The 12,940-nt window shown below is 35.2% G+C and overlaps 1 protein-coding gene across 1 annotated transcript in view; it reads right to left on the reverse strand.

Moving 5' to 3' along the window:
- LOC124866622 (CUB and sushi domain-containing protein 1-like) overlaps window positions 1–12,940 on the reverse strand; it is a 436,935-nt gene that overhangs the window by 240,992 nt on the left and 183,003 nt on the right. Inside the window, exon 8 of the mRNA XM_047362500.1 lies at window positions 2,238–2,319. Coding sequence (XP_047218456.1) covers window positions 2,238–2,319 — 82 coding nt within the window. The remainder of the gene's footprint in view (window positions 1–2,237; window positions 2,320–12,940) is intronic.

Genomic DNA, 12,940 nt, shown 5'->3' on the forward strand with positions numbered 1-12,940 from the left:
CCTTAATCCCACCATCTCAATGTTAAAACAGGTTGGTGGAACCATCATGCTATGGGGTTGGTTTTCTTCAGCAGGGACAAGGGAACTGGTAAGAGTTGACATTGCAATTCTGAAAGAAAACATAGACTGCAAATGACTTGATAATGGGGCTTACGTTTACTGTTCAGCAGAACAACGACTAAAAATTCAACCAGAGCTACAATGAAATGGTTCAGATCAAAGGGTATTCAAGTAATAGTCAAGGTTCAGACTTAAATCCATTTAAAAATCTGTGGCAAAACTTGAATATTTATGTATACAGATGTTCTCCATCAAGTCAGATTGAATTAAATTTTCATCTGAAGATGTGCAAAGCTCATCAGAACATACTCTAAAAGACTTGCATTTTATTTGTAGATAATGTTTCAAAATCATTAAAAGCTTTTTTCTACCTCACAATGTTGCAAAGCTCTGTGTGGAGTTTATCACATAAAATCTCGCTGAAGTCAGGCAATAAGATTCACAGATATATGCATTTCTGATTACCTTTCACTGAAAAAGTTTATACTTGCAGTATAAACCAGAGATTGTTGGATTAATCTATTTGACCTTTTGCAGCAGTTTGCACCAAAGAGGTGGTGACAACTGATCAAACACATTCCTAAAGGCCAAAATTTATCATTTCTAATTCCTCTAATTCTGCATAATTTGTTTGACTAATTATTTTCACTATACATTATATTTCTAATGTACATTTGGATCATAAGTGTTCACTGCTTCCTGACTGCAAAATAGAGGAGAATGAAAAGCCGATGGATGACCACAGAGTGGGCACTATAAAATGCAAAGCAAATAGTCTAGATCCACCTCAGGTAAACAACATAACTGTAATATTGCTTTATATGTCATACGTCTAATAGCTGAGGTATTTCTAAGCATGCGGCAAGTATCTGTCCGGCAATAAGACTACAGACTGCAAAAATAAGCCTTTATTCAATGGATTGTACAAAACGTGTGGCACAAGTTTATAACTTGCAGGAGGCAAAGCTATTAGTGGTATGTGAAATATATTTCTTAACCAAAGAAGATAATAGTAGACAATGTACAGGGTGTCTAATGTTAAATGACTCATATTAGTAATGAGATTTTGTTATGTTATTAAACTTAGTTGTCATGATTTCTTTACTTATCCTAACTTAATTGAAAATGTTAGTCATCACCATGTGAAATAAAAGATTGTCTTTGTTAGAGAATCTAATTTGCTTCCTGCTCCTCTGAAAGGAGGGGCAGTTTTAAAGCATCACAGAGTTGCTGCTGATAATGTTAATAAACTTTTCAGCGTTAACCAACATGAAATTGTTTTTTTTTCTCAGCTCAGTGTCAGCAGGATTCTCTGATCTTCTAACTTCAGACCATATCCCTGGTTTACTGCCACACTCTGTGGTGTGGTCTGTTTTTATTAGCTCCTAGCACCGCTTGAAACCAAAACTCTGACAGCGTAAAAAGAAAACAGCGAACCCTGTCTAAATCTCCTGCTGACATTATGTTGTTTTGAACAAAATTAGATGTGGTGAGATAAGAGAGCTTAGACAGACATTGGGTCAGCATGCTGGTCTATAACATAAGAATGTTAATTAGATACATGTAAGAAAGTAAAGTAATCTCCACCTCCGACCCAGCAAGCCTACCTTAGCATTTTGACTACTTGTGTTTGTTGATTGCAGGTAATTATTTGCTTTTCTTGGGTGACACCGACTGATCATAAAAAGATTGTTCTGACTACCACGCAACAGATCTTTCTTTAGAGGATTTTAAAGGCTAAAAATATAAATTAAACCAATGGTTCTTTAAGCCTTGGTGGTTATATAATTTATGCCACATTTAAAAAGCCAACACTGTAACAACAACAAGTCTCCAACAAACCTTGATTATTTATTATTATAACACTTTGGTCTCCGATGGTTTGTTTGTGTGGGTGGTAAAAAAATTACGTTGGTGGCAAGTGTCAAAGGATGTAGATTTTACCTGTTGTACATTTCATTGTAATGAAATAAACAGAGGTATTCATTTTACATGTCAGTAGTCATATCATCTATATTCTTACCTTTGAATGATTGTATTACTTTCTTCAGGTTTAAATGTGTAATCTATTCCAATGTAATATTGGAGACTGGAAAGAACACCAAAATATTTGGTTTTTTGGCCAATGAGTAAATATAGACAGAATGGTCTGAAAGGGAAAAATAAAATAAACTTACTGGAAGATTGAACCCATCCTTTTGCCATTTTCAGGAACTCCAGGATCTGGACAAACATCACCAGCAAGACCACTCTGGCCGACTTGAACAAAAGAGAAGAAAAAACTATCAGCCGATGTTTTATTTCAGACTAATGATTTTCATGTTATCAGGAAATATAACATGTTTTAGGAATATTCACAGGACAATTGATTTGCAGTATTTAATTATTGATGTGTGAATATAATGTAAACAATGCATCTATTTGTAAGGTGTATCAAGACAAAACACACAAATTGTAACAGTCTCTGGAAGAAAGAGAGGAAAGCTGAGGAGGTAGTAGCAGTAGAAGAAGAACGAGAAAAATAAAGAGATAAATGGATTCAATTTGACAATGAGCATTCACAATTGCAAAAAGGAAAATATTTATCTGTGGTTTTGGATAAGCTGCAGTGAATTATCCTTAACATGTAGTTAGCTGCAGAATGACACTTCAGACTGGCACAAATGATCAAATTTATGAGGCATCATACACAATCAGTCATAGAAACTATACAATCACATTACGCCAGAAGAGACATTACCAAAGGTGTTATAATAAATCAGTAGAATACATTTAATTTTATAGCCAAACGGGTATAATATGGAAATATCATGACTAATAGAAATAAAAACAATTGCAGTTTGTCCAAATTAATGTGACTGTTTTGTGCACTCCTATTTGTTACCCAGTGTTATTCTTAGCCATACACAATAGTAAAATTATTATTTCACAGGGTTCAGAATATCACCAAATCAGTAAAGAATATCCCCTATTTTATATAAATAAATGATATAATTATTGTTATCAATGAAAAATTGTAAATGCTCTTCAATAGTAGAAAATAAATCAGTTTTCATGTGTCATACATTTATTAGTATTAGTAACAGCTATTTTGCTTCTACAAATTACTAAGAGAATAGTCAACATAGCCAGATTTTAATGCAAAAGGGACTTTATTACTACTTTAGAAGGGAGAAATTCTCCCTCATTATTGTGGCATTTAGCAAATAGAAATAACTTAACTGTTGTTAAACAGGGAACATTTAGTCTCATTAAATGTCAGTAAGAAAAAAATGGTTATGTGCCTTTTAATTTGGTGGATGTGAAGATCTAGTTTAATTTGTTTATAGTTTTAAACATATAAATGTCATTTGACATTTGTGTTAAATTTTAAATTTAGCAGCACTTTTCCTCCACAGTTTTCCCTTTTCTTGTTTTGCATGGTAACATACTAACCACGGTGAGGTCAATACAGAAAAGTTATTCAACTTTCAAAATGTTGATGTTGTGCCTTTAGTCTAGCACTTACATGTAGTGCTTAAATTAGCATTTTCCAGGAAATTTTATAATATGGTTAAAATGCAGAAACCTTTCCAGAATGTGTGGCACTGATTTCTCTTCAAAATGGAAGCATGGATAATTCTTTACCTCTTGTTTTGCTTCACAGTTTTATTCACTAACGGACCGACTGCATTTTTAAAAACATTTAGCAACTTTTTGGGCAGCTCCAAAAATCTATGGTGACAACTACACAAAGACTTAAGAGAATCAATGCAAAATTAATAAATTATATAATTTTAAAGGCTTTGCATAAAATTTAAATGACAGACTAACTGTTTCAAGTGATCTGTAGAGAATTGAATGAGAGAAAGCTTCTCCCTTCTTATTGCATTGTATCATTTTTGCCTTGAATCGTCAATCTGTTCAGAAGCAGTTTTAAAACAGCACAAATGCAAAACACATGATAAATTGTATCCTCCTTATATTCAGGATATTGCATTGGTTTTAGAGCAGCTGGGATCACCTGCGGCATGCTGAACATGTAATGTGAATGTAAATTAGACCAGACAACATGACGGAAGCCAGTTTAGACCAGTTCTGTCGTAATGGAACTCTGTGGGTGAATAATATTGGTTAGACAGATTGGTTGGAAAGACTCAAGAATGTGAAAAGTAAGGCTTGCTGAAAAGACAGCACATAAGTACAAAGGGGAAAAAATATATCCTGCAGTGTTTTAAATATGACCCATGGAAAGAGGAATATCCACTCTATTTAGGCATCCCGTTTGCTTTCTGACAGTCCTTTTCTATATCATTTCCCTAATTTCTTTCTACTCAGTCCCTCTTTCTACTTCTGCATTCTCAGTGAGCTCAGACGGCTTCTTCCACTCACACACATTAGCTGCAATTTACAAAGGGAAGTTGAAGTTTTGTGCATCCCAGCATAAAAGATGGTTGAATGATTTGTTGTGTTTGTGTGACTGCATTCTGTGTGTGTACTGGGCTTTTGTGAGTGTATAGACATTGTGTGTGCATGTTTGTGTGAGATATGATGCAAACAGAACAAGCTGTCTTTTTGCTCAACTGTGTTTTTGATGTTCTGTCCAAAAATCATCACACAAACATCCAAATGCACACTTTTGCTTTCAGCATCTCTCACTGCGTTCGTTCTATCTCTCGCCCATGTTCAAATGGCATTCATTGGCATCAAATACAAGGTTTATATTGCAGAAACAAATCCGCCTCATGAAAACAACATGAGATTGTTACAGAAAAGAAACATGACAAATATGATTTTTGGGCTGATGTCAAAACTGCTCACACTAACTTAATCACATATTTGCACTTAAAAGACTACTTATCATTTAAACACAAGCCTATGATGCACGGCATCATTTCCATATCATCAAAGTGTCTTTAGCAAACGTTTCATCTCTAAAAGTCAACTTTTCCGAAATGTGTGAAATATGTTTCTTTTTGGTGACATTCTTGCTGACCCTACTCTTTAGAGGTTTACCTCATTAAATAATTGCGCTCCTGCTATTTGTGCAAGCTGTTCAGAATACAGCTTAGGTATAGTATACAGAGGCAAACATTTGAATCAGTGGTGCATTGGGTAAGCTTATCCTTCCTCCTGATAAGTCCACTTATTTTAGAGTTGTAACTGCTATTGATCAGATACAGCCCAAAGTCACTGACAAAAAACAGAAATAGCCCTTGATTGTGATGCCATGAGCAACTGAAATATCAACTTCAGTGACACTACCAAGCCCAGGTATACGCCATAGTGTGTAGATCTGACCATGCACAATCGAGGGCAGTGTCCACGTCCCATTGACTGGGTAGGAACAAAAATCAATAGAAAAAGATATTTGGGGCCCAGCTGATAGATTTGTTTGTTTTTGTGGAGTGCTTGTGACATCCTCCAAGCCATGACACTCTGGGCAGAAACCCTTATTAAAACCACCACTAGGTTTAGTTTTAGGCAGTTGGACAAATCCAATGAGCCCAATCCATCCAATTTGTAACTGAACTTCAAACTTAGATCCTTATGAAATATAAATAAGATTTAATTTGTCCATCTTATCTAAAAAGTTCTTTGTTGTGTTTAAACCATCTCACAAAGGGCAGTAAAGTTCATATCCTTTTATCTTTATGGATGTTTTTCCTATCAAACAAACTGAATTGAGAGGTTTGGATATATTTCATCTCAGTCTTTGACATAGAATGGTTCATCCAGCCCCATCAGCTACAATCTTGTTCCATCGTTCTGTCTTGGCCTCTTAAAACCTCATACTTCGAGGCAATCCAATAACACTACTGTTCTGACATATGGTACTGGTGGAAGATGATTGGTTCCTAGCTTTTCCTAGATATACCTTTGTTTTATTTAATTTTATTATTTGCACACACTGTCAATTTTATTTTATTTTATTTTAGCAACACCATTAATTTTATACGGCAAAATTTTATTTTTATCTTTCATGCATTATGTGGTCGTTTAGCTATCACAGTTGTCTAAAGAGTGAACAAACATTCAAAGAAAAAAGCTTAATGGGGCTCAGTATCTTTACCAGGTGAACTTTACTTGGGAAGCCATTTATAAAACCAGTATCTTGATGACTGATGAAAGATGGTTGAGCCACTGCAGTCCAGTTTTGCAATTATGCACCAAAATGCATTTTATAATAGAGGATATACTGTATAGGTTTAGGCTATTTTGAGGTAAAATTGCACATCAGGATCCATTGTCTTTAGCAACAACTTTCTGTGCTACAAAAATCTCTGAAGTTATTAAATGTGGCACACATTTAAACTTAACAGTTAAAGGAATGGAAACAAGTATCAGTGTGTCAGAATTGTCGGTTCTATAATTAAGATTAATTTCACATATTTTCACTGGCAGAGATGCACACAGCCAAGTGGTTCCTATATTTCCCCCCTTGAGTTGGCAAGAGCTCAAATGATGTCCACCACAAGAACAAACAGATGATGATAATCCCTGAATTTCATTTTGATTCAGTCATAACTCCTCTTTTCAAATTAACTGTTATAGGCAAGAAAATAGAATTGCTGGTAAATAAAGCAGGGAAAAAGTAGGTAATATAATACCGGGGGCAGTTTATGGAGAAAAGAAACCAGATCAATAAAAACATAAATAGGAGATTTGGGATATTTTGCAATATTTCCAAATTTTCTATGTGTACCTATACACTCACTGACTATTTTATTGGATCTGCTTTTGCCTTCAGAACTGACTTAATTCTTTGTGGAAAAGATTTAACAAGCTGTCAGAAACATTCTTTATGGTTCACATTGACAGCATCATGCAGTTGCTGCAGATCTGTCAGCTCAATCCATCATGTGATTATCCTGATCCACCACGTCCCACAATTGCACTGAGATCTGGTGACTTCAGAGGCCATTAGATTAGGCCTACAGTGAACTTCTTGTTCAAGAAACTAGTTTCAGATGAACAGAGGTTTTTGTTGTGATCCGTCCATCCATTTGTCAATCTATCCATCTTAAAGAGATGGACATGGTCAGCAACAATACTTAGGTAGGCTGTATTATTTAGACTATGCTTAGTTTGTACCAAGGGGTCCAAAATGTGTGAAGAATATATCCCTCATACCATTACACCACCACCAGGTGGGACAAATCAATATTGCAACTCTAACAACTGCTGAAATTGAGACTCATCGAATAAGGCAACAATTTTCCAATCCGTGAAAAGTCTAATTTGGCTGAGATTGTGTGAGTTGTGGTCTTATTTTTCCAGTTCTTACCTGTCAGGAGACACCTAGTGTGGTCTTCTGATGACGTTGCCCATCTGCTTCAAGATTCAATATGTAAATGCATAAATGGTATATTGGATACTTTGGTTGTAATTAATAGTTATTTGAGCTGTTGCCTGTCTTTCATCTCAAATCAGTCTGTCTCCTTCATCTTTACATTAACAAGTCACTTTTGTCCACACAAGAACTGCTAAACAACCATGCCATGTTCAAAGTCACTTCAATCCCTTTTCTTCCCCATTTAAATGCTTGGTTTGAAATTCAACACATTTCACCCTTTTTATGAGTTGCTGACATGCCATCTGCTTATTCCCTATTTGTTATTAAGTGTTTGAGCAGGTGAACCTAATAAACCTAAAGATGGGTATGCACACAAGTATTTTTAATGTTTCTAATTATTTAACAAACAATCATGGCTATCATGGCTTTGCTGCTGTCTACAAGAACAGTTTTATGAGGAACCTGGCCTGTACCAATGGTTGGGAAAAAAACTAATTCAAGCGTAGGCATACTTAAGTTATAAGAGCTGAAAGATTAGTTACTGGAAAAAAGAAGCTGAATTAGCTACTGGAAAAAGAAAAGAAAATACTATGTTTATGTGTGTGTATTTGCCATCAAATGACATGTTCAAGGTAAGAGCTTTCAAGGTGTTCTTCAGGTGCCTGCTGTATGAGGAGAGTAATGTGTGAAGTGTAGTAAGATCATATGCTTTCCTCCGCTGTCTTCTGCTTGCAGCCTCTTATCCACTCTGCCTTCTCCATCTTCTCCACCTGCTCATGCTCAAAGGGTCAATCTACCTTGAAGATGAAGTCTACATCTATATATTTACCTGGCATCTTTGGCAAAAAGAGTTATGATGTTTTACTATAATATAAGACACAGTATAACTATAATGTTCTAATGCCCAAGGAGAACCTAACCTGCATGGTTTTTCCTGCAATGCTCTACCTGCGATGTTGCTCGGTCTTGTAATTTTTAATTTGAAGTGGTCATTCATTTAAGTGGACTGCAGAGCAGCATCATGTTGCCTGAGTTTGCTGAAGAGGACCCTTATTATAAATCACACTCTCACAGTGAGGATTCATTAAAGCTCTAGGTCATTGTCTAGAGAGTAAAACTCCTTAATCATAATCTTTCAGCCTCTCTAATTATGAAACATCCACAGAAGTGAGATAATGTTACTGTTAGGGAAGGTAAGAACAAAAGAAGTTGCTTTTAAATTAAATATGCTATATTCTTTTACTGTTCAGCTTCTTCATTTAATGTTGCTACCTTACATTATCTTGTGGTGCTGCATAGGATTCTACCAATTACACTTTTGAAGAATATTTTATAAAAGACCCGTTTTAAACATCCAGGTCTCTTTATGCTTATATCTATTAGACTGTACTTTAATAAAGGTAAAAGGCTGTTGCAGACAGTGTTTTAGATTATGATTCATAAGCACTCGATTCTCCAGACAGATAAAATTCATTACCATCAGCTTCTGGTTCTCTATAATGATTATATATTGCACAAAGACTGTAAAGTTTCTACCATAGAGCCATTATACCACCACTGGGAGAGATGAGCTGTGTTAAAAGTGATGTTCAATGACCAGTTCAAGAGCAGAAGTTGACCTGACTTCACTTTTTTGAAGTTTTAATAAATTTGCTTGGCATATGCTCTGATAAGCTCACTGTACCAATATGTAGGCCTATATCTTTTTAGCTTTGGGATCCATGTTAAAAGCCACATTTCATTTTTTTTATTGTACAGAGTTAAAGAATAGCCTAATGATTCCCCAGGCTGCTCAGTTAATCATCATCATATTTAATTTTCAGATTCACGAAATGATTATAGATAAGAAAGTACAATCATAATTGCAAGAGAGGAGAGAGTCTTAACTTCCTTTAGAAAAGGACATATGCCCTAAATTCTGGACCAATGGGTGCCCTACAATTCATGTTCATGTAATAAGGCCTAATGGTTATATTGTCTTTCAATGTACATCAATATTCCCAGTAAAACAATATAAAATCCGATAATAAAGATTATAAATAATGGTGCCATGTGTTGTAAGTCATGTATTTGTGTAAATTACTTTCCCCAAAACACTTACAGGCTTTGCTTTACTCATTAATCTGTGTGACCCACTAGTTTAAACACATTTCACACTATCCTGATCAAGACAAATATGTATCAATAAATGTAGCAATATGCTGAACGTGGGAATAATATAAAAATACACTTACATTTTAAATATGAGCATAACATGTTTAAAGGGTTAACATTTATGAAAATAAACTAAATATCTAAGCAGCTGAATGTACTTTTACATCACTTTAAAAAAACAATGTCATTTCTCTGACTTACTTGATTTGTGTGGTGGTTGTGTCCAAATGACAAAATTCCAACACAGATTCAGTTGAGTCGGGAGGAAGGGGGCAATTATCATTTATTTATTGATTAGTTCACAGTTACATTGCCTAAAAGGTGACTCCTTCACAGACACAAGGAGAAGCAACAATTATTAAATGACTGACAATCAAATAGCAACGGGGAATATAACCATCGAACTATAGTTTGGTATTCATGTTCTTTAAATTATTACCTTAATTCTAGATAATTTAACATTTTGAAGAAATTTAAGTTATTTTACATTTTAAAATCAATGACAAATTAAAAGAAATTGTATCAGGATGAGGTGGGAATTAAGTCATACCTGAGTTGACCATAGTCTTGCAAGTAAGAAAAGCATTGGGAGTTGCTATTTGCTACAGGAAAAACTACTAGTAGCAATAAAAACAGGTAACAATATATCTCTCAGTTTTATACACTCAGACACTAAACAAACATGTCCACATATAAATGTTGTTCAATATAATGCGTGCCATTGGTGCAACGTTTAATTCATTTTATATGCAGCCATATTGGACATTGAACTTGGAACTGATTAGCAATCATTGACTTTCCCAGTTGGATATCTGACCTAATGAGGGTCTTCTGTTGCACTTTCTGACTGGGAGCTCAGCAAATCTAAATATAGAGATATATTCTGTGTGAAAAATAAAAAGTATTTGGGTAACACTGCTAGCTTTGGGCCCTGAGCAGCAGCTTAGTTTGCTTATGCTGTGGGCTGGCTCTGGTAAGTGAGAATCTTCCACTTATAATAGCAAGGGGACAATTAACCCATGGCATCTGTGTTTTTGTGCACTGGCCCTATATCTAACAAACAAAACCAACAGGTTTGAAGACAGCAAAATCCCTTTAGGCATTTCCTTAATGTGGAAACAGCTCTCTTTAGATGAAGACCACACATTTGAAAGAATGTATAAATGAGCACAGTTTGTGAATGTGTGTGTGTGCATGTGTGTGTGTGTGTGTGTGTGTGTGTGTGTGTATGTGTGGTGTGAGCTTTTCACCAACCATATCATTGATCAACTTTGTGTACTGATTCGCCTGAGGAGGTGGTCTCAAACTCGTGCACATGCTCAAGTACACCCAGAGCAAAGTGTTTTAAATTTTCATTGGTGCAAAACATTAAGGCACACCAGAGTACATGATTTGTACAACATGCACACACACACATCCACAAAACAACAGCAACAGATGCTTGGTTGAGTTTTTAAATCGGCCTCATTATTTATGAGGGTTTTAAAATCAGATTTATTTTAATGCTAAGGAATGGATAAGGAATGAGTTTTGGCATCTATCATAATAAAAAAAAAAAAAATGTTCACATGATCTGAACGACATCGTCTAGCTGCTAGGAAACATGGTTGGCAATAAAAACTCTTCAGCTGTTTATTATATCTAAAGTTCTACAAACTAACAATTTCAGTTTTTCGAAGGGTTCTCCCTCTTCTGCTAAATGATCTGGATGACTGATATATTATTTCTTGGTAATAAGAGCTTGTTAAGATGACTCATAATAATTTCATATAATCCAAAAGCTCAAACTGAGAGAATGTAAGAGTTTAAAAATAGGCAGCTGAGGTGTTTGTTTTCAAAAATAAAATCTAAAACAGACAGCTTAGTCCAGCGTCATATGCAGCTAAACAAACTTAACCCTTATCTGTGTGTGTGTGTGTGTGTGTGTGTGTGTGTGTGTGTGTGTGTGTGTGTGTGTGTGTGTGTGTGTTTGTGCATTTAAGAGCCACCTACAAAAATTTGTAGAGACAAGCAAAAGTGGCATTTTAAATGTTTATTATAGCTAGCTAGGTTTTTGATATATTTTTAGAGCAAAACGATCAATAGAAGATTGGCTTTGGAAATGCTACTACTAGAATTTATGAACAGCATGGCATGCTAGGAAGAAGCTGTCTTTTATTGAAGTTAGAATAACTAATGCTTTATTTACTTTGAAAGTTTTACTTCGGATAGTTTTGTAAACTGTTATTTTTTGCACTGTTTGAGAAAAATATCTCCAACCAGACGGCAAGCTGAATCACAACAAAAAAGTAAGAAATACCCATGTCACAACAGTGGGTGCCAAAAATTCAATTGACAAACAGCATATTAGAATAAAAAAAAAACATTTTGTGCAGAGCTAATGATCACTCAACAAACAGTTGCAGCTTGTTTTATCGCTGACATTGTTTCTGTTCTCCCTGACTCATTTTCCTTTTAAACACATGATCAAACTTTAATGACAACAGGGTTAGAGCACATCAAGAAGGATGTAGAAAAAAACTGGATAAAATGACTTGTGTTGTTTTAGTTTCCAGTCCACAAAGCAATATCAGGCATGTGCAAAGTAAGTTGCTACATCCTTATCACAAAATTCCACTTTTCCAAGTCCAAATAGGGACACCTAATGCTTGTTTTTTTTTAAACCCTCTACTTGGAAAAGAATTTAAAAAAAAATAATTTTCTTCCCACAAACTCAACTTGAAAGTGGAAAAATATGTGCAAATGAAGGGTAAAAAAAGTAAGTTGGGCAAAATATCTTTGTTAGTTTGAAAGCCATTAATAACAGACACAGCGCATCTGAAACACCAAATCTTTTGCTTTTGGTTGAGCTTCAGTAGTGTTCTATAGCTCTTATTGTCTATAGCTTTTGCCATATGCTTTTGCGATATCCAGTTCATTTCTCTGTGTTCATTGTTGTCGCCAAGGTGTTTCCATATGTTTAATTCCTTTGTATTTAGTTTCTTAGTTTATTCTTGTGTTCTGTGCTTTGGGATTATTTATCATAGATCAATGTTAGATTTTCCGCTTGGTTAGTTTTTCTTTGTGTCTTAGTTTAGCTCCCTTTATGTAAAATAGTCTCCCTCCCTCAGCTTCCCTGCTATCATTCTGCCACAGCTGTTACACATCTCCTTTGGTTAGCTCTTCTGGTTCCTTTGTCATTTTCCTCCTGTGCCTCAGCATTTAAGCTTATTGGTTTTTCATTCTTCAGCCACACCTTTTTTGTTCATTGTTAATTAACTCTTTTGCCACAGTTTTGCCACAGTCTCTACCCTTGGGTGCTTTACAAACTACAATCTACGTCATGGCAAAAAAATGGCTCTTAAGTCTTTCTTCAAAGAGGGTCAACTTCTCTGAAAAATAGATGAAATTTCAGGCTCTGCCACATAAAAGATGAGTGCACCTTTTGTGTCCTTGTATACACTACATGTC

This window comes from Girardinichthys multiradiatus, chromosome 4 (genome assembly GCF_021462225.1).
Source record: "Girardinichthys multiradiatus isolate DD_20200921_A chromosome 4, DD_fGirMul_XY1, whole genome shotgun sequence".
NCBI lineage: Eukaryota > Metazoa > Chordata > Actinopteri > Cyprinodontiformes > Goodeidae > Girardinichthys > Girardinichthys multiradiatus.